Source organism: Osmerus eperlanus, chromosome 3 (assembly GCF_963692335.1).
Source record: "Osmerus eperlanus chromosome 3, fOsmEpe2.1, whole genome shotgun sequence".
Lineage (NCBI taxonomy): Eukaryota > Metazoa > Chordata > Actinopteri > Osmeriformes > Osmeridae > Osmerus > Osmerus eperlanus.
Genome location: NC_085020.1, coordinates 21,619,659 through 21,645,688, shown reverse-complemented (window position 1 = coordinate 21,645,688; position 26,030 = coordinate 21,619,659). Strand labels below are relative to the sequence as shown.

Genomic DNA, 26,030 nt, shown 5'->3' with positions numbered 1-26,030 from the left:
GTCAATAAGCTAAATATTAAAGACATGTTGAGTACCTGGGGTGAGACTGGGGTGCATGTCATGAACCTCGCGATAATATTTGCACATTTTGCACACGACGTATGACGTGCATGTTAAGATTACTCCCGTACAATACAGGGCAGTGAGGGCACTGAAGACGCACTGCAGAGGTGTGAGGTTTGTGTCCAAAATGTGAAATTACCGCATTTGTCGGGTCACTGATTGCTGCTATATGCATGTCTAATTTGCGAGATTTGAACAGTCTCGGGATTTAGTTGCCACTGATTTCACTTGTTTGACATGTCAATTCAAAAAGTAGCTTGATGAGTGTCCAAAGTATCAGTGGAAGTTTTGAGGGAAGCCATCTTGGTCCCAGCTCTCCACGTCCCCAGCGCAGGGGTCGCTTTCTCAGCAACATATCACGGCTGTGGTGAAGGCTAAGGAAGGTACTGTACACATTATTATTGGACAAAAAAAGCCAGTTTTTTATATTTATGAGAGTTGTGTTTTGGTTTGTAAAAAGAACTGCTTTGAAATGGATTGCAACCGACTTAGCAAGACTCGGGTGAATACATGGTGGGCAGCTTGCAAACCTACCAGCACCACTACAGCAGGCTAGCTAGCTTTCAACACTAGCTAGTTAGTTAGCTTGCTAGCTTGGGTAGATGGCTTTGAAGAAGATGTCTTGTTCTGGCCAGTAGGTTTATGAGGTGAATTTAGTTCCACCAGCAAGCCTCTATGTAGCGTTAGTCAGTTTACTAGCCTATTATGGATACGTATGATTGTCAGCGCAAACTAAAGTGTTTGATAAATCCTACCTGACAGAACAGAAGCAGTGTGTGACTGTGTAGCTAACGTTAGCTTGCATCGAAAGGTAGCCTAAGCTAGATAGCTTGCTAGCTATCACTTGTTTTATACAGCAAGCTAGCTAGCAAAAACTAATGTATCTGATTAAAACATCGTCGGGGAAGGTGGGATAGGTGGGCTAGCCAGCAAGTTATTTTATAAGCATAAGTTAATGCAATTTGCTCTGATATTGATTAGTAGTAGCCAATAATATGTGGATGGATGGCTACTAGCTAAATGTTAGTAAGCCCACCAGTTATCTGTTTTGCACTCATTACAGATGACATGTGAGCTAGACTTATCATCAAGTTGCTCCTATGTAATGAAACATCTATTAGATGAGACTGGGTTTGAAGTATTCAACGTTGCACAAAGTTCTGGGCGTCATCTTATTTGCCATGATCACTTTTGGACATTTGGATGTTACAACTTCTTATTGTGTTACTGTGTAATGGGGCAGGCCATTGATAAGTAGATTTGGGTGGACGGTACTAGTTGGCCTCCACAATCAGACAGAAAACAGCATGGTATAGGAGACACTTTGGAGTCAGGCTTAATAGACCAGCACAATAATGCCCTATAGATAGCCTATATGTTCTGATTTTTGTTGACGTTTGCACCAATATGTACAGAACGGTTTGCTATCTTGAGATTGATAGTCAGTGGGTCTCAAAGCCAGTGGTAGACAATTCTTGAACAGTCGTTGGCTGTGTCAGCACAGCAGAAAGAATGTTGTGTATTCGAATCAGTGCTGCACCTATTAGCACTGTACAGGCATTCTCTAGCCCAGCAGGTCCTTAGTGCTGCAGGGAAACTGGATGCATGACATTTGACTAACAGCTTCTTTGACGGAATATCTCAAATAAAACATTTAGTCGGATGTTGTTGTGATGGCTTCAGCCAAATTATTTGTTTCATAATGAATGGCATCACTTGGTGGGAGAAAAAAACCCAGCTGTCTCATATTAGGCATTTTAATGGCTTTCCAAGTGTCAGTCATAAACAGGTGGACACACTATGCTGAACAGCATGCAGCTAAAATGACATCCACTGCATTCTAAGGGTTCACCCACTTGCTTGTGCAGGGGCGTGAGTTTGGTGGCAGGGAGAGTATTGAAATTATATTTATGCAGAAATTCCTCCTTACCAGGGAGCCCGTGTCACTCTCTTCGCTTTCCTTCAAGTCCTTGTGTACCTAATATGATATCTAGGCCTGATGTTTAGACTGTAAGTAGAATTTAGTTGACTTGAGTTTTTTATTATTTTTATTCCCTTAGTCACTCCCACCTTAAAGCCCATTTTCTGTGACTTTGGAAATGTCCCAAAGAGACTAATTTAAGTGGTTCCACAATGCTCAACTGTTTTTCTCTCGGTGTCAAATAATATTGTATCCGTGCAATGGGTAGACTAGATCATTTATAGTTTGCATTATTATTAAATACAGCATTTTCTCTGCTGCATCATACTTATTACATGACTTTTCTCAAGTTACCATGTTGCACTGAAATATCCACAGGCAACAGTCTTGCAAGCCAAAACTTTACACAACCTATTACTCTCACTAGCTTGTTTTCTTTAGCAGATGATGAATGGTCCAAGTCACATTTCAGTTTTTTTATTTACTTAATTGTTAACTATCAATTTCAATAGTGGGATGTGGAATAAAGTAATCTCAGGTCGGAATCATCACATTTACATCACATTTTACATCACATTTTATTCATTTGACAGATGCTTTTTTTTATCCAAAACGACATACAAATAGCACATGAAGAAAGTAATCAACAACAAGCATCAAGAATCATCAGTGCATACTTCTAACAATAATCATGGCCTTTAGAGAAAAAGGAACTGTGTATTTACCAGGCACAGTGCAAAACTGTTCCCTTAGCTTGGAGAGGAGTTGATGCTGTGTAGGTGAGGCAGTCGGCCTAGACTGTGGGAGAGAGCAGGCGGGGTGTCTGGACGTGACTGTGGGAGAGAGCAGGCGGGGTGTCTGGACGTGACTGTGGGAGAGAGCAGGCGGGGTGTCTGGACGTGACTGTGGGAGAGAGCAGGTGGGGTGTGTTCCCCTCACAGCTCCATGTCTGGCACCTCCACCCCACAAATGAGCCAACATGGCCTCCAACATGGCCCCCATCTTGGGCAGCGGCGCGGGTGGAGCCGCTGGTGGAGTGCCTGGTCCTTTGTCTGCCCAGGGTGTAGTCTCTCCTCTGCTCTCCCAGGGTGTAGTCTCTCCTCTGCTCTCCCAGAGTGTAGTCTCTCCTCTGCTCTCCCAGGGTGTAGTCTCTCCTCTGCTCTCCCAGGGTGTAGTCTCTCCTCTGCTCTCCCAGGGTGTAGTCTCTCCTCTGCTCTCCCAGAGTGTAGTCTCTCCTCTGCTCTCCCAGGGTGTAGTCTCTCCTCTGCTCTCCCAGGGTGTAGTCTCTCCTCTGCTCTCCCAGGGTGTAGTCTCTCCTCTGCTCTCCCAGGGTGTAGTCTCTCCTCTGCTCTCCCAGGGTGTAGTCTCTCCTCTGCTCTCACAGGGTGTAGTCTCTCCTCTGCTCTCCCAGGGTGTAGTCTCTCCTCTGCTCTCACAGGGTGTAGTCTCTCCTCTGCTCTCCCAGAGTGTATTCTCTCCTCTGCTCTCCCAGGGTGTAGTCTCTCCTCTGCTCTCCCAGGGTGTAGTCTCTCCTCTGCTCTACCAGGGTGTAGTCTCTCCTCTGCTCTCACAGGGTGTAGTCTCTCCTCTGCTCTCCCAGGGTGTAGTCTCTCCTCTGCTCTCCCAGAGTGTAGTCTCTCCTCTGCTCTCCCAGGGGGTGTAGTCTCTCCTCTGCTCTCCCAGAGTGTAGTCTCTCCTCTGCTCTCCCAGAGTGTAGTCTCTCCTCTGCTCTCCCAGGGTGTAGTCTCTCCTCTGCTCTCCCAGGGTGTAGTCTCTCCTCTGCTCTCCCAGGGTGTAGTCTCTCCTCTGCTCTCCCAGGGTGTAGTCTCTCCTCTGCTCTCCCAGGGTGTAGTCTCTCCTCTGCTCTCCCAGGGTGTAGTCTCTCCTCTGCTCTCCCAGAGTGTAGTCTCTCCTCTGCTCTCCCAGAGTGTAGTCTCTCCTCTGCTCTCACAGGGTGTATTCTCTCCTCTGCTCTCCCAGGGGGTGTAGTCTCTCCTCTGCCAGCGGAGGAGTTTCAGAAGACGTGTACAGCTCGGAACAGGTGTTGTGAGACCTTTTGTGTCTCTCCCAAATGGAGGTCTGTAGCGCAGGGCCCCCCACGGAGACCCTGCCTGCCGTCTGTGGAGTCCTCCGGGGGGTGTAGATCCCCCGGGGGCTGGGGGCGTCGGGATGGCAACCTGCTAGAAACACGGCGCCCGTGTTTTCTTGTTGTTCCTTTCTCGGCTGTTGCTTTAACAATGAAGCTTGTGAGTTTGACTGTGTCCCGCCCTTCATCAAATCCCATATTGTGCAGCGCAGGCCCAGTGTAATGTTTAGCTAGCCTGTGAATGTCATTTGAATGTGGTCATGCACTATATCAGGACGATGTTAAGGGCCTCCCTCATCAGACATGAACTCATATAGCATGTTTATTACCCTCCTAAAGGAAACTCCTCAGCCTTTGTCAGACAAGGGAGCCATCTCCCCACTTAACAGTTACTCCCTTATTTTAGCAGCAAGAGAATCATCTTTTATACCTTGTAATGCCGTGATTGAACAGATTATCTGTCTAGCCGTGAGGATGACCCGAGAGGGGGGGTCTGTCTTGAAACTAAGTCCAAGTTGAGCCCGTCGGCTTTTCACCATGTTGAGATCCATCCCAACCAGTAAAGTGTTTAATTTGCTCTCCGACAGATCCCATCATGCTTGTACTGATCCCATGCTTGAAGGGTGTTTACGGCTTGGGATGGTGTCCCCGTAGCCTGCGTCCAGACGGGACGTCTGCGTGTGGGGATTTCTCCTTCTGGAGAGTGTTTACCAGACAATGTACAAATATTGTGTTGATTTAGCAGGCGCCTTTATCCAAAGTCACATACTGGGGGTGGGTGGGGAGGGAGGGATTTGAACCTGCAATCTCTTCTCCTGCTGTCAAACAAACGTTCCACCGCAGAGCTCCGCCCCGGTCTCAGTGCGCTGAGGTGTTGTCATGTCCCCCACCAGGCACCATGGAGGAGCTGCACAGTCTGGACCCCCGCAGACAGGAGCTGCTGGAGGCTCGCTTCATGGGCGGGGTCGGGGGGAGCACCGGGGGCAGCACCGGGAGCACCAGCGGGGGAACCAGCGGGGGAACCAGCGGGGGAACCAAAGTCAGTGAAGCCTCCCTCAACACAACCCTCACACCTGGCCCTGGAGATGGGTCCCGGTCTGGCTCCGCTCTGGGGGACTCGTAATTTGTCTTGACGGGTTTCTTTTCTTTTTCTTATCTCGCAGGGCTTGACGAACAACGAATGTTCAAACCACAGTTTTGGAAGCCTGGGCTCGTCGAGCGACAAGGAGTCGGAGGTAAGCCCCGCTGTGAGAGGGGACGAGCTGGGGACGAGCTGGGGACGAGCTGGGGACGAGCTGGGGCTTCTGCAGCGCTGTCTGGATGTGGGCGCTCGGCTGACATTCCATCCCTTGTTTGGGTCAGACCTAGCAGGGGATGGGAGAGGGAGAAAGAGAGAGGGGAGGGAGGAGGGAGGACAGGCGGGATTGGGGCCCTCTGGCGTGAAAGCCAAGCGTAATCTAAGATGGAGCTCTCGTCTAGAGGGGGAGAGGAAACGAGTGTGGACGCTCCGCATTCTTGTGACGCTCTCCTCGAGCTTTCCCCTCCGGTGTCACACAGTAATCCTTGATCTGACCTCGGCCACGCCAGGCCATCCTGCCAGGGCGACATGATCTCGGGGGTCACCGTCCCGCTGATCCGGCCCCCGCTGTCCCTGAGCCGCCTGGATGTAACACGCTGCCCCTGTGTTGGCAGCAGGGCTGCGTGCAAACACCGGCTAGGGAAACTGGAGAACACCGCCCACCAGCGCCTCCACCACGCTGACGGGGCCCTGTGGGGGAGGTGTGTGGGGCGGTGTGGGGCGGGGCCTGTGGGGGAGGTGTGGCCCTGTGTGGGGAGGCGGGGCCTGTGGGGGAGGTGTGGCCCTGTGTGGGGAGGCGGGGCCTGTGGGGGAGGTGTGGCCCTGTGTGGGGAGGTGGGGCCTGTGGGGGAGGTGTGGCCCTGTGTGGGGAGGCGGGGCATGTGGGGGAGGTGTGGCCCTGTGTGGGAGGTGTGGCCCTGTGTGGGGCGAGGCCCTGTGGGGGAGGTGTGGCCCTGTGTGGGGAGGCGGGGCCTGTGGGGGAGGTGTGGCCCTGTGTGGGGAGGCGGGGCCTCTGGGGGAGGTGTGGCCCTGTGTGGGGAGGCGGGCCCTGTGGGGGAGGTGTGGGGCGGGGCCCTGTGGGGGAGGTGTGGCCCTGTGTGGGGAGGCGGGGCCTGTGTGGGGAGGCGGGGCCCTGTGGGGGAGGCGTGGCCCTGTGGGGGAGGTGTGGCCCTGTGTGGGGAGGCGGGGCCCTGTGGGGGGAGGTGTGGCCCTGTGTGGGGAGGCGGGGCCCTGTGGGGGAGGTGTGGCCCTGTGGGGGGAGGCGGGGCCCTGTGGGGGAGGTGTGGCCCTGTGTGGGGAGGCGGGCCCTGTGGGGGAGGTGTGGGGCGGGGCCCTGTGGGGGAGGTGTGGCCCTGTGTGGGGAGGCAGGGCCTGTGGGGGAGGTGTGGCCCTGTGGGGGGAGGCGGGGCCCTGTGTGGGGAGGCAGGGCCTGTGGGGGAGGTGTGGCCCTGTGTGGGGAGCCGGGGCCCTGTGGGGGAGGTGTGGTGTAGCAGAGAGGGGAGGCTGTCTCACGGGCCTCTTCTGTCGTCAAGCTGCTGAACGTGCACACACAGATGTCGTCCCCCCTCACACACACACCACACTCCCTAATGATGAACACCAGTGACGGGCTCCATCAGACCAGCACCTGTCAGCACATCCCCCAGGCCTGCACAAGGCCCAAGCCTGACTTTGAGTCCCCATAAAATATATGTTGCGGGGAGAAAGGATCCTAGAAACGCCGTCATCTGGATTTTTGGCTAATCTGATCTTCCTTGTTGATTTATATCATTGTGAGTGAGTTATTCACTCTTTATCTGTTGGTGTAAATGTTGTTGACCTTGTTTCACACATCGCCGAGTCACTGTGCAAACCGTGCGGATGTTGTTGGTTTGTAGCTGAGCCAGATGACCAGTCGGACACCGAGCTAGTCACCAAAGGCTAGTATCATTCAGATGCAGTAGCTTGGTGTTTGCTAGCCTACCAGCAGTGTATATTTCTCACAGCCAGTGCCCTAAAACTGACAACAATGACTGTGTAGGTCATCGATGCTCTTCCCCCTCCTCTGTGCTTATGACATTTTTGCGTTTCCACCTCATTAAGTTTTTCATTACGATTAATCTCTGTCAAAACAGGCTAATTATAAACAAGTTTAGTCATGGTTTTCATTTCATAGAATCTTTAAACTCTCTCCGTCTCTCTTTCAGTTAATCTCTCTCTTTCTTCATCGCTCTCTCTCACTCTTCCCTCCCTCCCTCTCAACCCCCCTCCCTCTCAACCCCCTCTTCTGTGGCTGTGTGATTTCAGGGCTCAGAGGTGAAAAGAGGGAGCTCTCCTGCGTACTCGGTAGGTAGCGAGCGACTGTGTTCACTGCCGTCCACCATGTCAGTTACTGGAGCTCCAAACAGCTCTGCTCTGTCTGTTATCTACCATGTCAGTTACTGGAGCTCCAAACAGCTCTGCTCTGTCTGTTATCTACCATGTCAGTTACTGGAGTTCCAAACAGCTCTGCTATCTACCATGTCAGTTACTGCAGCTCCAAACAGCTCTGCTATCTACCATGTCAGTTACTGGAGCTCCAAACAGCTCTGCTCTGTCTGTTATCTACCATGTCAGTTACTGGAGTTCCAAACAGCTCTGCTCTGTCTGCTAATCTACCATGTCAGTTACTGCAGCTCCAAACAGCTCTGCTATCTACCATGTCAGTTACTGGAGCTCCAAACAGCTCTGCTCTGTCTGTTATCTACCATGTCAGTTACTGGAGTTCCAAACAGCTCTGCTCTGTCTGTTATCTACCATGTCAGTTACTGCAGCTCCAAACAGCTCTGCTATCTACCATGTCAGTTACTGCAGCTCCAAACAGCTCTGCTCTGTCTGCTATCTACCATGTCAGTTACTGGAGCTCCAAACAGCTCTTCTCTGTCTGTTATCTACCATGTCAGTTACTGGAGCTCCAAACAGCTCTGCTCTGTCTGTTATCTACCATGTCAGTTACTGGAGCTCCAAACAGCTCTGCTATCTACCATGTCAGTTACTGGAGCTCCAAACAGCTCTGCTCTGTCTGTTATCTACCATGTCAGTTACTGCAGCTCCAAACAGCTCTGCTCTGTCTTATCTACCATGTCAGTTACTGGAGTTCCAAACAGCTCTGCTCTGTCTGCTAATCTACCATGTCAGTTACTGCAGCTCCAAACAGCTCTGCTATCTACCATGTCAGTTACTGGAGTTCCAAACAGCTCTGCTCTGTCTGCTAATCTACCATGTCAGTTACTGCAGCTCCAAACAGCTCTGCTATCTACCATGTCAGTTACTGGAGCTCCAAACAGCTCTGCTCTGTCTGTTATCTACCATGTCAGTTACTGCAGCTCCAAACAGCTCTGCTATCTACCATGTCAGTTACTGGAGCTCCAAACAGCTCTTCTCTGTCTGTTATCTACCATGTCAGTTACTGGAGCTCCAAACAGCTCTGTTATCTACCATGTCAGTTACTGGAGCTCCAAACAGCTCTGCTCTGTCTGTTATCTACCATGTCAGTTACTGGAGCACCAAACAGCTCTGCTCTGTCTGTTATCTACCATGTCAGTTACTGGAGTTCCAAACAGCTCTGCTCTGTCTGTTATCTACCATGTCAGTTACTGCAGCTCCAAACAGCTCTGCTATCTACCATGTCAGTTACTGCAGCTCCAAACAGCTCTGCTATCTACCATGTCAGTTACTGGAGCTCCAAACAGCTCTTCTCTGTCTGTTATCTACCATGTCAGTTACTGGAGTTCCAAACAGCTCTGCTATCTACCATGTCAGTTACTGGAGCTCCAAACAGCTCTGCTCTGTCTGTTATCTACCATGTCAGTTACTGGAGTTCCAAACAGCTCTGCTCTGTCTGCTAATCTACCATGTCAGTTACTGCAGCTCCAAACAGCTCTGCTATCTACCATGTCAGTTACTGGAGCTCCAAACAGCTCTGCTCTGTCTGTTATCTACCATGTCAGTTACTGGAGTTCCAAACAGCTCTGCTCTGTCTGTTATCTACCATGTCAGTTACTGCAGCTCCAAACAGCTCTGCTATCTACCATGTCAGTTACTGCAGCTCCAAACAGCTCTGCTATCTACCATGTCAGTTACTGGAGCTCCAAACAGCTCTTCTCTGTCTGTTATCTACCATGTCAGTTACTGGAGCTCCAAACAGCTCTGCTCTGTCTGTTATCTACCATGTCAGTTACTGGAGCTCCAAACAGCTCTGCTCTGTCTGTTATCTACCATGTCAGTTACTGGAGCTCCAAACAGCTCTGCTCTGTCTGTTATCTACCATGTCAGTTACTGCAGCTCCAAACAGCTCTGCTATCTACCATGTCAGTTACTGGAGCTCCAAACAGCTCTGCTCTGTCTGTTATCTACCATGTCAGTTACTGGAGCTCCAAACAGCTCTGCTCTGTCTGCTATCTACCATGTCAGTTACTGGAGCTCCAAACAGCTCTGCTCTGTCTGTTATCTACCATGTCAGTTACTGGAGCTCCAAACAGCTCTTCTCTGTCTGTTATCTACCATGTCAGTTACTGGAGCTCCAAACAGCTCTGCTATCTACCATGTCAGTTACTGGAGCTCCAAACAGCTCTGCTCTGTCTGCTAATCTACCATGTCAGTTACTGCAGCTCCAAACAGCTCTGCTATCTACCATGTCAGTTACTGGAGCTCCAAACAGCTCTGCTCTGTCTGTTATCTACCATGTCAGTTACTGCAGCTCCAAACAGCTCTGCTATCTACCATGTCAGTTACTGGAGCTCCAAACAGCTCTTCTCTGTCTGTTATCTACCATGTCAGTTACTGGAGCTCCAAACAGCTCTGTTATCTACCATGTCAGTTACTGGAGCTCCAAACAGCTCTGCTCTGTCTGTTATCTACCATGTCAGTTACTGGAGCACCAAACAGCTCTGCTCTGTCTGTTATCTACCATGTCAGTTACTGGAGTTCCAAACAGCTCTGCTCTGTCTGTTATCTACCATGTCAGTTACTGCAGCTCCAAACAGCTCTGCTATCTACCATGTCAGTTACTGCAGCTCCAAACAGCTCTGCTATCTACCATGTCAGTTACTGGAGCTCCAAACAGCTCTTCTCTGTCTGTTATCTACCATGTCAGTTACTGGAGTTCCAAACAGCTCTGCTATCTACCATGTCAGTTACTGGAGCTCCAAACAGCTCTGCTCTGTCTGTTATCTACCATGTCAGTTACTGGAGTTCCAAACAGCTCTGCTCTGTCTGCTAATCTACCATGTCAGTTACTGCAGCTCCAAACAGCTCTGCTATCTACCATGTCAGTTACTGGAGCTCCAAACAGCTCTGCTCTGTCTGTTATCTACCATGTCAGTTACTGGAGTTCCAAACAGCTCTGCTCTGTCTGTTATCTACCATGTCAGTTACTGCAGCTCCAAACAGCTCTGCTATCTACCATGTCAGTTACTGCAGCTCCAAACAGCTCTGCTATCTACCATGTCAGTTACTGGAGCTCCAAACAGCTCTTCTCTGTCTGTTATCTACCATGTCAGTTACTGGAGCTCCAAACAGCTCTGCTCTGTCTGTTATCTACCATGTCAGTTACTGGAGCTCCAAACAGCTCTGCTCTGTCTGTTATCTACCATGTCAGTTACTGGAGCTCCAAACAGCTCTGCTATCTACCATGTCAGTTACTGGAGCTCCAAACAGCTCTGCTCTGTCTGTTATCTACCATGTCAGTTACTGGAGCACCAAACAGCTCTGCTCTGTCTGTTATCTACCATGTCAGTTACTGCAGCTCCAAACAGCTCTGCTCTGTCTGCTAGAATCCCATGAGCAGCTGTCTGTCACAGGCATGGCTGCAGATGCAGCCATGACGCACCTGACGTGTTGTACAGTCGCATCTAGTCTCACACGTCGGGGCTGTGTGGATGTGGAGCACGGGAGCGTTTTCATCCCTAGCTTGGGTCACGTGTTGCTACGTCCTCGTGCAGCGATTGGCTAATTGACTTGTGTTGTGACAGACCCCCGAAAAGAAACACTCGGAGTCGTCCCGAGGGAGGAAGAGGAAACCTGACAACCAATCAGAGAGCAGCCAAGGTAGGTCCTGGTTCCCAGCATGCCTGATGTATCCCTGCCAAGATTGAAGTCGGTCCCTAATTTCTCTCTTCCATCTCTACCATAGGAAAATCCATTGGACGAGGCCCCAAGATCAGTGATTACTTTGATGTAAGTGACCGTTTCTCCGAGAGGAAAGCTTGCTGGCCGGGGGCGGCGGGGGCAGAGTAACCAAAGAAGCGTGTCGGGATGCAGTCCTGCTTCTTGAACGGATCCAGACTGTATCCTGACGTCGCGCCCGAGCGGCAGGCGGTGACGTCGCCCCCTCCTCTACTAACGAGGGACTTCCTGTGTCTGCTCTCCTCTGCAGTTCCAGGGAGGGACCGGCTCCAGCCCTGTCAGAGCTGCCCCCCCGCCCCTCCGCTCCCCACAGAACTCACATTCCTTCTCAGCTCAGGGCTCCTCGGTGAGTAGGCACCGTCCACCTGCATGAAGCCTCTCTCTGCCCTGGTCCTCAGGACCACCTGTCCTCTGTGTATTATCAACATCTCCTGTCTTAGTGGACGCAGTGTGCTTTCATTCGAGCCCTAGGCATGCACCGTATCCCGTCTCACGGTGTACATTAGAATTTGTATTTATTTAGCAGACGCTTTTATCCAAAGCCACATTCGAGAACGATAACAGTTTGAGATGTTGTTCCTCCTGTTTCAGATCCGGCAAAATAGCTCCTCGCCTACTAGTCTGTCCTTCGGGGATGTGATGCATCCGAAGCAGCTAGCAATCAAATGTGTCCAGGTGAGGCGGGCTGCAGCCCAGCTAACGTGCATTCCCATGCTACGTGGATGCGTTGAGCGTGCCGTAAAGCCACTTCCTTGTTGGTGACTGTTGCAGACGGACCTCACGGGGCTGAAGTTGGCCGCCCTGGAGAGTAATAAGAACCTGGACCTGGAGAAGAAGGAGGGGAGGATAGATGATCTTCTTAGGGTGAGCAGTTAGGGCCCTCTTTCTCCTGTTAGGAGGAGGGGAGGATAGATGATCTTCTTAGGGTGAGCAGTTAGGGCCCTCTTTCTCCTGTTAGGAGGAGGGGAGGATAGATGATCTTCTTAGGGTGAGCAGTTAGGGCCCTCTTTCTCCTGTTAGGATGATGTCCTTTAGGATCCATACTTGAATTTCCTCCGGGATCAATAAAGGGAATTGAATTGAACGACGATAAACCTCCCCTTCGGTCAAATGTTTGCTTATTAGTTTTTTTTTTTCCTCATTCAATGTAATGTTTAGTTGTGATATAGTGAAATGTAACCTGCAAGTAAACTAACTGTAATTCTCTCTGTAGGCCAACTGTGATCTCAGGAGACAGATAGACGAACAACAGAAATTACTTGAAAAATACAAGGAACGCTTAAATAAATGCATCACCATGAGCAAGAAGCTGCTCATAGAGAAGGTAGTCCTTGGTTTTTCTCACATATTTAATAGCATGTTTCTGTTTGCGTGAGGTGGCTTGCTGGGTAAGGCACGTACCACCGTAGGCTAAGGCCTTGACCACAGGGGCCCGGGTTCGATTCCGGCCCGGGCCATATTCCCACATGTCCTCTCCTCTTTCTCTCTCTCCCTGCTTTTCTGTCTCATTGAAAATCTAATATAATCTGACTGTATATCTGTGTGTGTGAGGCAGTGACTGGTCGTTAATGCTAACGCCGCTGTTCCCCAGAGCACCCAGGAGAAGCAGGGCTGCAGGGAGACCAGCATGCAGGAGAGGCTGCGTCTGGGCCACTTCACCACCGTGCGACACGGGGCTTCTTTCACGGAGCAGTGGACGGACGGCTTCGCCTTCCAGAACCTCGTCAAGTGAGCTCCACCCCGAAACACCCTCATCTTTGTAGCTCCACCCCAAAACACCCTCGTCTTTGTAGCTCCACCCCAAAACACCCTCGTCTTTGTAGCTCCACCCCAAAACACCCTCATCTTTGTAGCTCCACCCCAAAACACCCTCATCTTTGTAGCTCCACCCCAAAACACCCTCGTCTTTGTAGCTCCACCCCAAAACACCCTCGTCTTTGTAGCTCCACCCCAAAACACCCTCGTCTTTGTAGCTCCACCCCAAAACACCCTCATCTTTGTAGCTCCACCCCAAAACACCCTCATCTTTGTAGCTCCACCCCAAAACACCCTCGTCTTTGTAGCTCCACCCCAAAACACCCTCATCTTTGTAGCTCCACCCCAAAACACCCTCATCTTTGTAGCTCCACCCCAAAACACCCTCGTCTTTGTAGCTCCACCCCAAAACACCCTCATCTTTGTAGCTCCACCCCAAAACACCCTCGTCTTTGTAGCTCCACCCCAAAACACCCTTGTCTTTGTAGCTCCACCCCAAAACACCCTCGTCTTTGTAGCTCCACCCCAAAACACCCTTGTCTTTGTAGCTCCACCCCAAAACACCCTCGTCTTTGTTCCGCTACCGTTACTCGACGGAACGCCTCAGCTTGGCTTTTCAAACCAAAATGTTATCTTTGTTCGGTCCTGACGCACAGAGAAAGGGAGATTGATTTTGTGTTAAAATGTTAAACGGGGTTCTCCTCCCACTATACTCCTTCCACCCCCTCCCCCGTGTCTTAATTTGCAGGCAGCAGGAGTGGATAAACCAACAGAGGGAAGAAATCGAGAGGCAGAGAAAACTGTTAGCCAAGAGGAAGCCTCCGTCTGCCAGTAGCTCGCAGGCCCCAGCCTCCAGCTCGGAGCCCAAGCAGCGCAAGGCCAAGGCCCTGAACGGCGCGGAGAACGACCCCTTCCTGAAGCCCAGCCTACCTCAGCTGTGAGTCCAGCGCACGCCACAGCCAAGACAAGCACAGCCCAGCTCCAGGGCGGCGCTGTTAAGTCAACATCGAGATTTTGATGGATGTGACGGTTCGCAACCTCACATCAATCTGAAGGCGTGTGTTTGTGCGGTCGATGATGTGAAGCGGGTTGGGTGTCAGGTTACGTCCGACCAACCAGATGTTGAGTAACGTAGAGCGCGCGACCCAGAAAGACGCTTTTGAAAGAGTGTCATGGTGTCTGACGGCAACCCCTGTCGTGATCTCTTGGTGTCTCTTCTTTAAAGGTTGTCCCTCGCCGAGTACCACGAACAGGAGGAGATCTTCAAGCTGAGGCTGGGACATCTCAAGAAGGTTAGTTCTGAGCTGACCAGTCTGGAAGGTCAAGACGACATCAGCCCACCTTTGCAATCTTATAGGTCATATTGTTCAAGCCAATTAGATAAGAATCAACCATCCTGGTCCCTTAGTCCCTGAAATCGAGCTGCTTATAGCCTCCGCTCAGAGCTTCTGTGGGGGATATCTCCGGAGAGGTTGCCAGGCTTGTCCTTTTATGTGTCAGAAGGGAGTCCGTGGTTGATTGAAGTTTTTGTTGTTTTTCCTGGTGAATAAGCATCAAGAGTCGGCCCCGGAGTCTCTACCAAGTCAACCGTTAATATTTAATATGCGGGTTGTAGGAATGGGTTTGAATGAGTGCTGTGTCCTTGTTGTCGCTCCTCTGACGTTCCTCTGACATTCCTCTGATGTTCCTCTGATGTTCCTCTGTGCGTCTGTGGGCTTGAATGATTCATAGGAGGAGGCTGAGATCCAGACCGAGCTGGAACGTCTGGAGAGAGTCCGCAACCTTCACATCCGGGAGCTGAAGAGAATAAACAACGAGGACAGCTCCCAGTGAGTGTGGAGGCAGCAGGCTGGGGTCAGGACGGGCTTAACCCGCCTGACCTCTGACCTCAAGGCTCGTCAGACATGTCCATCGGTTAGGGAGCCTGTCGCAGTAGAATCCGGTTCTTTCTCACTAACGAGGCTTCCCAAGGCTTGTTTACAGGTGGAGGAAGCAGCAGTTATAACTAGCCTGATGATTAGAAGGAGTTTAGATGGAAATGTGCTATCTTATGTTTTTCCCTAACTGCGTATGTTAATCCATTGAATATTCTACGGCTTAATTTTCAATCAGTGTAGGTGTTATGTGTTTATGTGGAGCGATGTTCCAGGGATATTCAGATTTTCCGGATGTGCTTTTGTCCAAAGATTCAAAGACCATCCAACGTTGAATGAACGATATCTGCTGCTACACCTTCTGGGAAGAGGAGGCTTCAGTGAAGTTTACAAGGCAAGTTCACCCATCTCATCAGCCTCTTATCAAACAGCTCCGTTTTCATTTGTGGATGTGGTTAGACGGCGTTGTGTCGCTCTGTTTCAGGCCTTTGACTTGATTGAGCAACGGTATGCTGCTGTGAAAATCCACCAGCTCAACAAGAACTGGAGAGAGGAGAAAAAGGAGAACTATCACAAGTATGAGGGGGTTTAGGGCGCCTTAAAGAACACTCTTCTGTAGCATGTCCTTTCATCAACCTTTTATACATTGTGGTGGTGTATGCCTTTTCTATTCTTAAAAAAAAAAAAACCCTGGTAGAAGATCTCACCGCAGATCTCTGGTGATATGTACCTGTTGCTCTCCTGGTTTACAAGCACATTGTTATTCCGCTCCGTAAGCGACGGTGCCTGCTTATCCAGTCAGTCAGGTGGCACCTCCACCTCCCTACACCCGCCCTACGCCCGAGCCTCCTTCCCCTGGTTGCCCATGGTAACACAACCTCCTTGTCCGCAGACATGCCTGCCGGGAGTACAGAATACACAAGCAGCTGGATCACCCCAGGATCGTCAAGCTCTACGACTACTTCTCACTGGATACAGACACGTGAGTCCTACCTCACTGTCCTCACACTACACCAGCCTCACACTACACCATCCTCACACTACACCATCCTCACGCTACACCATCCTCACGCTACACCATCCTCACGCTACACCAGCCTCACTCTACACCATCCTCACGCTACACCATCCTCACGCTACACCATCCTCACGCTACACCATCCTCACGCTACACCATCCTCACGCTACACCATCCTCACACTACACCAGCCTCACGCTACACCATCCTCACGCTACACCATCCTCACGCTACACCAGCCTCACTCTACACCAGCCTCACACTACACCATCCTCACACTACACCATCCTCACACTACACCATCCTCACACTACACCATCCTCACGCTACACCAGCCTCACGCTACACCAGCCTCACGCTACACCAGCCTCACGCTACACCATCCTCACACTACACCATCCTCACACTACATCAGCCTCACACTACACCATCCTCACGCTACACCATCCTCACGCTACACCAGCCTCACCCTACACCAGCCTCACTCTACACCAGCCTCACACTACACCAGCCTCACACTACACCATCCTCACTCTACACCAGCCTCACGCTACACCAGCCTCACGCTACACCAGCCTCACCCTACACCAGCCTCACGCTACACCAGCCTCACGCATGCCCCGGCTTTGGACTGGGCATGCCTGCACTAAAGCAAGCATGTTCACGTGTACAGCACCGGTTTAGTTTTTTTACATGAACACTGTCCTTTAAAAAAAATCATGTTTAGTTGTGACTTGACACCTCACCTACTCAAGACTTTTGCACAGTACGGTTTATATTAGTGGGTCGGGGATACATTTGTGTCCAGATATTGGAATTCCACCACCTGTAATAAGTGTTGCTTGGTGTGTTAGTCACGTTCTCCCTCTCGGCCCGCAGGTTCTGCACGGTGCTGGAGTACTGCGAGGGGAACGACCTGGATTTCTACTTGAAGCAGAACAAGCTGATGTCTGAGAAGGAGGCTCGCTCCATCGTCATGCAGATCGTCAACGCGCTGCGATACCTCAACGACATCAAGCCTCCCATCATCCACTACGACCTGAAGCCAGGTGAGCAGCCAGACACACACAAGGACTGGCCACACTAACCACTCCTCATAATCCAGCTCTAGACTCTTGCCTCTGTGGGGGGGGGGGGGGGGGGGGGTGCTTTACATAATTCACCCTCTCACTCTTTGGGGTGGACATGCCAGGTACGTCATGTTTTCCATATCCTTTGTGGAATGTTTGTCAATGTTTTACATGCACATGGTAACAGTATTGTAGTTTAGCGAGGGAGAAGTGAAACTTGGGGGAGGTTGGCCTTTCTAGGGGGTAGGTGGATGTTGGCATGTTCAACTGCCCTGTTACAACATCTACTTTGCCTTGTATTGTATTATTGCCAGGTGTTCATTGGTTCTAATCTGGTTTCCAGGCAACATCCTGCTTGTGGATGGCACAGCGTGTGGGGAGATCAAGATCACAGACTTTGGTTTGTCCAAGATCATGGATGATGACAACTATGGGGTGGATGGGATGGACCTGACGTCCCAGGGAGCAGGGACATACTGGTAAGAGACCTGCCGTGGAGACACGGCTCTGGCTCTGTGTCTGTACCCAAATCCCCTCCTGCTCTCTCCTACCCTCTCCTCCCTTCCCCTCTCCTCCCCTCTCCTCTCCTACCCTCCCCTCCTCCCTTCCCCTCTCCTACTCTCTCCTCCCCTCTCCTCTCCTACCCTCTCCTCTCCTACCCTCTCCTCTCCTACCCTCCCCTCCTCCCTTCCCCTCTCCTACTCTCTCCTCCCCTCTCCTACCCTCCCCTCCTCCCTTCCCCTCTCCTCTCCTCCCCTCTCCTCCCCTCCCCTCTCCTCTCCTACCCTCTCCTCCCTTCCCCTATCCTCCCTTCTCTGCCCGATTTAACTTTGGTTCTTGAACTGATTCCGTCACAGTTTGCACTTCAGGTCAAGGAAAACCTGCTATCTTTTGCTTCTAGTCACAAACCAGCTTTTCTGGTTTCAACCCAAATAATTTTGGTCCAGAATGCTCAGAACGGTGCAAAAAATCGGTGCTCAAACCGGAACGGAACCATGTTGGTCTGAGGGGCGTTGGGTCGTGGGAGAAAAGGGACCCAGTTTAGGGGTGACCAGGTAACCATGGAGTGGTTTGTCATGCAGGTACTTGCCCCCCGAGTGTTTTGTTGTGGGTAAAGAGCCTCCGAAGATCTCCAACAAGGTGGACGTGTGGTCCGTGGGGGTCATCTTCTTCCAGTGTCTGTACGGAAAGAAGGTAAGGAGGACTTTGCATGGTAACCGCTGACATGCCATGGTAACCGCTGACATGCCATGGTAACCGCTGACATGCCAGGGTTGTGTGTGAAGTCTGCGAGTGAACTTGATGTTTCCGTTTCAGCCGTTTGGCCACAACCAGTCTCAACAAGACATCCTGCAGGAGAACACCATCCTCAAAGCTACCGAAGTCCAGTTTCCTGTCAAGCCTGTAGCCAGTAACGAAGCAAAGGTGACAAATGAAACCTTGACTCTCACACGAACCACTTGACATTCAAGCCAAATAGGTTTCACAGCTCATAGCAACGATGCATATCGTGTGCCATGTTGTCATGGTTTGTAATAGTTCCCCGTCATGTCTTGTGGTGTCTCCCTCCTCCAGAACTTCATCAGGCGCTGCCTGGCGTACAGGAAGGAGGACCGTTTTAACGTTCACCAGCTGGGCAGCGACTCCTACCTGCTCCCCCACATGAGGAGGTCCAGCTCCTCGGGGAACCTCCAGATAGGAGCCGGGGGGCCCGGGGCCCCCTCCTCCAGCATCATCTCCTACTGAGGGCCAACGCACCTACTGACAGACTTGACTACCCAGCAGCTCTCCCCCCCACCCCCCACCCCCCACCCATCAGAGGAGAGGAACTGCTCTCCCCCCCGTCCCCCCCCGTAGCAGGGCACGGCAGGAGGAGACTAGGCCGTCTGGGTTCCCCTGGCGACGGGGGCCGCGGTTCCGTCTTGGCCGGGTCGGAGCCGCGTTTCAGACTTGTGTTGGTTTTCACGAGGACTGAGCAGTGAAGGGATTTTAATGAAGGAACACGATGATGAGTGCAGGGCCTTGTGAAGGTCCAGCAGAGCTGCTGCAGGGGATGAAGGACCTGGGCCACACCACGGGGCCTCCAGAGTTTGGTTTGCAGAGCAGGAAGACGTCTTACAGAACTGACCCGTCGGGCCTGTCGTTCAGCTCCATCCACATGGTGCTGCCTGGGGGCAGATGGTGGACCTGCCTGGGGGCAGGTGGTGGACCTGCCTGGGGGCAGGTGGTGGACCTGCCTGGGGGAAAGACGGTGGACCTGCCTGGGGGAAAGACGGTGGACCTGCCTGGGGCAGACCTGCCTGGAGACAACATGGGGAGCAGGCAGCGTTAGTGTCCACAAGTCATTTCACTATCAACTTGGAGTTCTTTTTTGTTTGTTTGTTTTCAGAGGAATTGTATTTAATATTTCGATGAAATTACAGTCAACCATGAGAATGTAATTTTAGCATCCAGCCATGTGTAGGCCCATGCAGCATACTAATGTCCAATGCACTAAATAACCAAATGTAGGCAAATGGCAATGTAAAGAATCCTATGCAGGAAGAATTAAGACTATTCATTTTGAGAGAAAAAGCAAATGCTGTACATCCCATAATTTTGAGGTTTTGAATTGCAGCAGTACTATTCTGTACAAAGGTTTAACATTTTTCGATTGTAAATTTGATTTCCTGGAGTATTTTGCATCATTTGATGTTGCTAATTTTTTTTCAAAGGGCTGTATGATTCACTTTGGGTACAAATTGTACAGTTCAGCAAGAAGAATAAATGATTATAATAAATACTAGGAAATCATGGCATGCCATAATAGTAACTTCTTTCAGATATGTTTTTGGGTTGGACCCCCCCCTCCACCCCCCTCCGTCAGGGTCATGTACCATAGATCAGAACAGAATGATGTGGATTGGAGAATAAATTAGTGCTTCTTATTGGGCTATTCTGTTTGTGTATTGTTTACCTTTTATATCACCGATGCCACATTCAGCCGAATTAAAAACTTGTCGAATACGATGTGAGAAAGTCTTAAGCATGGGTCAGAACATATTTTTGTGGCACTGCTTGGAAATGTCATATCTATATTATGATTGAGTCGAAATGTTCCACACCCTAGTGCCCTTGCTGAATGTAACAGAAATCATTGTGGGTGTTTCCACTTTTAGATACTGTGTCCCTGAGTCAGGGATCATGGAAACATCCAGTCTAGTTACTAAATACTCAGGAGTTTGTAGTTTGAGATCTCGTCTGCTTGCGCTGTCTTTGCCCTATTAACTGACACCTAATGTCTTCAAAGAGGAACGGGCCAACAAGCCAAAGATGTTGCTTTTGCTCAAATTATGACAATTTCCTGTATTCTGGAGAGATCCATTTAAGGGTTTTGCAATCCTAGTTACATTTGGACATTTCAGCTTTGTACACTGTACAGACTTCCCTATATTGTGTATGGCTTGATTTATTACTAGTGTTAATGACTGTTTAGTCATTGTTCTATGTTTAGGCCGTATAATGCAGTCCTGTTGCATCTTTCTAGTCCTATACTGCCACCTTGTGGTCATCATTAGACACACGGACACAGAATGAAAATACATCTGCAGCACAAGAAAATACATCCATTTAATCAAGAAAATGATGTTTATTACAAACTACTTTCGTTCATAGCAATTATACTTTGATAGTTTTTGTACAACCAAAAAAAATAAAAAATTATTTAGTAAATTGATACTGCATTGCAACAGGTTAAAGCTGATTTAAATAATCCAACAATAACCTCTGGGTTAATTGCCCATCCTTCTCTTAAAGACCCCAATAATTATGCAATCCCCCATGGATAAAAAGAAATAAAAGCTTTTAGTAGTACAATCTTTTCCATACGTTCTTCAGTAAACTTTTAAATACATGACCGTATCCCGGTCGCCTAGCCCCCGATCTGAACGTTAACTGCAGCAAACTTCTATGACAATCTTTGCCGTAACTGCAGACATGACATGACCATGGGAGTGAGCTAAGCGTGACGGACAGCGGGCTGGACGTGGCTGCTACGAGGACCCGGAGGGTGCTGGTGTGTCTGTTGGTTCAGAGAAGCTGTCCAACGGAGCCAAGGTTTCTGTCACTGTGCCTTTAAGCAGCGGAGCGCATGGGGGGGAGGACACGGCCTCCAGAACGAGGCCAGGCGTCTGCTTGGCCGGGGGTGTGGAGGCTCCACGGAGGGGGGGCAGAGAGAGGCCAACGGGAGCCAGTCCTGGGAGCAGGGCCTGCTGGAGGGGGAACGTGGCGGGCAGGTTCAGAGGAGGGAGCGTGGGGAAACCTGAGGAACAAACACACAGGCTGACAGCTTTACTGGAGGAAAAGTCTACATATTAATACCAACAGCAATTGTCAACAGTGTCGCATTACCTGTTGGTGGCAAACCTCCAATCCCAGGTATTGTTACCGTGCCAAAGTCTGGTAAAGTGATATTCAAATTTGGCAAGTTGGGAAAGGGTGGTAGGGCTCCTGGTATTGACATTAAACCTGGAAAGCAAACATCACCTCAATGAAACACGCGAAAGGTATGTGAATAGAGCAGTGGTTCTTAACCCTGGTCCTCAGGGAACCCCTGTCCTGCATGTTTTAGATGTTTCTTGGCTCCAACACACCTGATTCAAATGCATGCTCGTTACCAGGCTTCTACAGAGCTAGATAACGACCCATTTATTTGAATCAGGTGTGTTGGAGCAGGGAAACATCTAAAACATGCAGGACAGGTGGTACTTGAGGACAGAGACTAGTGTTCACCAGGAGGCCACACACACACACCTGGTAACGTGGCAGTGCTAGGGTTCACAGAGGGTAGGCTGTCCGGACAGGAAGTGACCTGGTTAAGCAGCGGGACTGTGGGTGCACCTGGGACAGAAGCCCGGGAAATACGTGTTCAAATCGACATTGACGCAACTTAACCGTTACACCAAGGGCCCCATGGTGAAAGGGCATAACTTCATTAACACTGTACACATGGTGTTGTGTAGAGCAGTGGTTCTCAACCCTGGTCCTCAAGTACCCCCTGTCCCCTGTTAGATATTTCCCTGTTCCAACACACCTGATTCAAATGAATGGTCGTTAGCAGGCTTCTGCATAACTAGATAACGACCCATTTATTTAAATCAGGTGTGTTGGAACATCTAAAACATGCAGGACAGGGGGTACTTGAGGACCAGGGTTGAGAACCACTGGTGTATAGAATACAGTACCTGTTTGGAGTGTGTGGGGTAGTGTGGGAGGGGCAGAGCTGATTGACAGGCCAGACAGATCCGGCTCCGCCCCAGTGGGAACAGAGGAAGGCACAGCAGGGGGAGGTATGACTGCAGAGAGCTGCACCTGGAGCACATGGAAACAGGCGCAGGAAGAAAAAAAAACAAAAAAAAAAATCAAGCTGGTTTCCAACCATGCATCAGCATGAGAAGACCGAGTCTGTTGGCAGAAATCCCTCACCTCTGTAAAGCCATCCTTTAGAGGGGAGAGTGGTTCACTGGGAGTGTATGCGGGCGGACTGATCTTCTTCACCTCCTCAAACGGGAGGATAGGTATCCTATGGAGGTAGCCGTACCCGATCCCACAGCCAAGGCTGAAAGACAGGAGATTGTGACTACGCCACCCCTTAGACACGGGATATTGTCTCTGGATGAATGAATCTGTTAAAAGAATGAGCGTATTCCACAGTATCTTTCTACTGATTCCTTGCAGGACAGGGACACCTTGAAAGATTTGCTGAAGGTTAATGTGTAAAGGCCCATCAGGATGCTCGTTTTACAGCCGCAAGATTCTGGAATTGTAGACAGCCATGCATCCCACTGGGAGTGTGGGGAGACAGGCAGGTGGAGGTGTGGGGAGACAGGCAGGTGGAGGTGTGGGGAGACAGGCAGGTGGAGGTGTGGGCACAGGCAGGTGGAGGTAGCGTACCTGCCCTCTCCACCCCAGTCAGAGTTGGGGGTGATGGCCACCTCCCGACAGTTGTCAGTGTCGGTGTTGTACACGTACAGCTTCAAGCCTTTCCCTTCATGCGTTTCGATGAGAGAGAACAGATCCTCGCTCTGTAGGAAAAGAAGTCGAGCGTACAGAAAGATAATCTCACCACACCCACTCTGACGGTTGTGAATTCAGATTTAAGAATGGCCGTTCATTTACCCTGCTGTGGTTTCCACAGGCACTATTTGCATTTCATTTCAGATTTCAACAAATCTGCTTGGTGAATAAAATGTAAATATGATGTCAAACGTCAGATTGAAAAGGCACACCTCATTTATGACGGAGTCGGCGCCGATGATGTAATCCGTGTGCGGTCTCAAGCCAGCCAAGGCCGCGGGGGAATTCAGCTCCACTTCCTGGTGACGAAAAATAAAATCAACCAATAGATTTGCCCGCTGCCCGGGTTCGCCGTCACTCCAGCCTGTCACATCGAGAGTCCGATGGCGAGAGGGTTCCCTCACCAGAACGTGCCACACGTTCTCGTTGGCCCCGTCGAAGCTGCAGAAGCGGATGCTGACCCCCAAGAGGCCCTGCCCCCCCCACAGGCTGCTGGGGGTCACCGTGGTCTGGCGCAGCTCCAGGGTCTTGCTGCTGTACACCAGCATCTTAATGGGCCGCTCCACGTTCACCTTCAGCAAGTCTTTCAAGGTGTCGTTGTCTTTGTCCTGCAGGGAATCGATGGAAAGATAACTGTCTTATGCACTTGTTAGAGGGGTTTTATAGGAGGTTAGAGTTGTGGGGTTAAATGCAATGTCTTAGTAAGAAAACACAAAAGGCAGCCACATTTCAGTCAACTATGGATATTGTATTGCTATTCGTTTTACTTTTATTTGAAACTTACCAGTCTAGCGTCAGATATTGAAATAATGAAGTCAAAGAATGGCTCCAGTCCTGCACGATGACCAGGAGAATTCTCCTGTACCTGCAAAATGAGATAACAGCACTGCATTAGCTATCCTGATGAAACTGCGTTACGAACTTGTTCTTTCAAGCTACAGTATGGCAACATCAATCTGACAGATATCACACCAGACCCCACCCAAACAAAGATGGAAAGACCGGTTCTTCTGGTAATAACATGTGATGTACAAATGTTGAACTACATGATCTATAATTAAAATAAACTGTTGCAACATCGAACTTCAAACAAAACCGGATTTCTCACAAATTATGCCATTGTTGCGATTTATAATCATCTTCTAAGCTACAATAGTCAATACCAAATAGTTGAATAGCAAGCTAACTATCTAGCTAGCTTGCTGCTTTCCAAACAGGCAACACCACACTATTATTGCCAATAGTTTCAATAAGCATGATATAATAAAATGTGGTTCAAGACAAACATTTAATGGATGACTCAATTGTGCAAGACTCATTTGCAAAAATCTAAAGATACACATTGCTAGCTTAGCTACAGTGCAAAACTATTATTCATTCACTGGGCCGCACCATCGCATCAACAGCAAACAGGATGCATTCGTAGGTCATATAAACATCCAGTTTGCTACATAATCTGCAGGACAATAAAAACTCACCCTGAGAACATGGTAACCTTCGGATCCACCTCCTGGTATCTCTACACTCTGAGCTCCCCCCATGTCTCCCTGGATGTTGTCGGTAGAGCCACTGGCGTCTCTCCAGTTCCGGGTAATGTGACGTTTTCCTACGATTGTAGAAAAATTGTTATTTACATCAAGCTGCGCATGCGCACAGCTCAGTATACGGTTATAGCGCTGAATAACAGTGAAAATATAAAGCTTTATATTTACTTAAAATCAGACGTGTTTTTAACCAGTCTCTATAAAGTCTCATTGCTTCAATTACAGATCCAGCTCACCTCTTTCTGCCCTGTTTACTTGGTTACTAAACTATACCTTTAGGGTGTTCAAATTACCAAATTAAACATGGAATGTTTAAGTATATTACATTTTACATATTACATATTACATTTTTACAGAGAACATAAACAATCAGAAGAAATTATTTAATAATAACGTTGAAATTGTATATTTTTGTTATCCTGTAGTTCAGTGGCAACTAGAGGAGGCTGGCTTGCTTGATCTTCCATCTAGAACCAGGACACAAACACACATGATAACAGCATCTCAAAATTGATTTTTTTCTTGACATAAACTTATCAAAGGCGCAGGTGTTTGTTTTGTTCCACTTCACCTCTGACCCCCACAGGCAGTTAGCATCCAGTAAGTACCCTGCGCTGAATCCAGGCTCTCCTCCCACACCGGCGCTGATGTGATCCTGTTGTTATCATCTCAGAGCAGAAGTGAGACTTAAGACTAAGGTACATGACATTATCGGCAAATGATCCCTATCATAAAAAATGGGGGTTGTGGAAATGTATTAATGCATACTTAATGACTATCTGTAACCATCTGGCTTATCAATTCATTCGAAATGAGGTTTCATAAGGTTGGGATTTGGGACATCAATCGTGGATGACCACGTGTCTGTTCACAACCACTTTGATGCATTCCAAGATCATGTATTGGTATCTTGATCGGTCGTTGGCGTATGTGCTCACGAATGAGCAAAGGAGAAGTACAATTCTATTACAGATTTAATGACTGTGTTGTTGTAATGTGGTCGGAAATTGAACTGAGAAATAACGAAGATAATTCAAGTTCTAGGGCTGCTGCTGTACCAGAGATGATCACGGCTGCAGTGTTGTTTTGTGCATGAATCAAACTGCAGAAGATAGGTATTGAGTTGACAATGAAAAATCCCATTTATCCTAAAAATAAAACCTGCAGCTGTACATTCCTGCTAATAAGGTGAAATGACTTGTGATGTTGGATGAAACATTAATTTCCTAAAACTGTATATTCGAATATTATTTAAATAAAAATAAAACGTTATTTTAAACATATTTTAAACAACATTACATTATGACGAAGTGTACGGCCAAAAACTTGGACATTTTTCATGACAGCTTAAATAAGAGTCCATCTCACTTTCCATCTTTTGAGATTGTAAGGGAGTGTGACTTGTTTTTGTTTAGAAATGTGA

General features: G+C 49.4%; 2 protein-coding genes across 3 annotated transcripts; one reads left to right on the top strand and one right to left on the bottom strand.

Moving 5' to 3' along the window:
* The first annotated feature begins 122 nt into the window (after positions 1 to 122).
* tlk1a (tousled-like kinase 1a) lies at positions 123 to 19,936 on the top strand. The gene is given in 23 exon segments (XM_062457863.1): positions 123 to 357; positions 360 to 446; positions 4,964 to 5,109; positions 5,234 to 5,305; positions 7,435 to 7,473; positions 11,139 to 11,214; positions 11,300 to 11,343; positions 11,543 to 11,638; positions 11,884 to 11,967; positions 12,064 to 12,156; positions 12,506 to 12,616; positions 12,884 to 13,020; positions 13,796 to 13,984; positions 14,273 to 14,339; positions 14,779 to 14,876; positions 15,234 to 15,315; positions 15,406 to 15,497; positions 15,814 to 15,903; positions 16,819 to 16,988; positions 17,353 to 17,488; positions 18,092 to 18,203; positions 18,327 to 18,434; positions 18,585 to 19,936. Coding segments are annotated over 23 exon segments (2,334 nt in total). The 5' UTR covers positions 123 to 323; the 3' UTR covers positions 18,756 to 19,936.
* Positions 19,937 to 20,599: 663 nt separating this feature from the next.
* On the bottom strand, positions 20,600 to 24,670 carry LOC134017829 (Golgi reassembly-stacking protein 2-like). Of its 2 annotated transcripts, none has more exons than XM_062457895.1 (10): positions 24,542 to 24,670; positions 23,848 to 23,928; positions 23,468 to 23,671; positions 23,276 to 23,362; positions 22,941 to 23,071; positions 22,473 to 22,605; positions 22,232 to 22,358; positions 21,801 to 21,887; positions 21,399 to 21,515; positions 20,600 to 21,309 (listed from the first exon to the last, which is right to left on the bottom strand). In XM_062457895.1, the coding sequence occupies exons 1-10, from the start codon at positions 24,602 to 24,604 to the stop codon at positions 21,041 to 21,043; spliced, it is 1,299 nt and encodes a 432-aa protein (XP_062313879.1). In that variant the 5' UTR covers positions 24,605 to 24,670; the 3' UTR covers positions 20,600 to 21,040. The 2 variants fall into 2 exon arrangements, with proteins under 2 accessions (XP_062313879.1, XP_062313880.1); XM_062457896.1 differs by having other exon boundaries at positions 20,600 to 21,256.
* Positions 24,671 to 26,030: the final 1,360 nt, after the last annotated feature.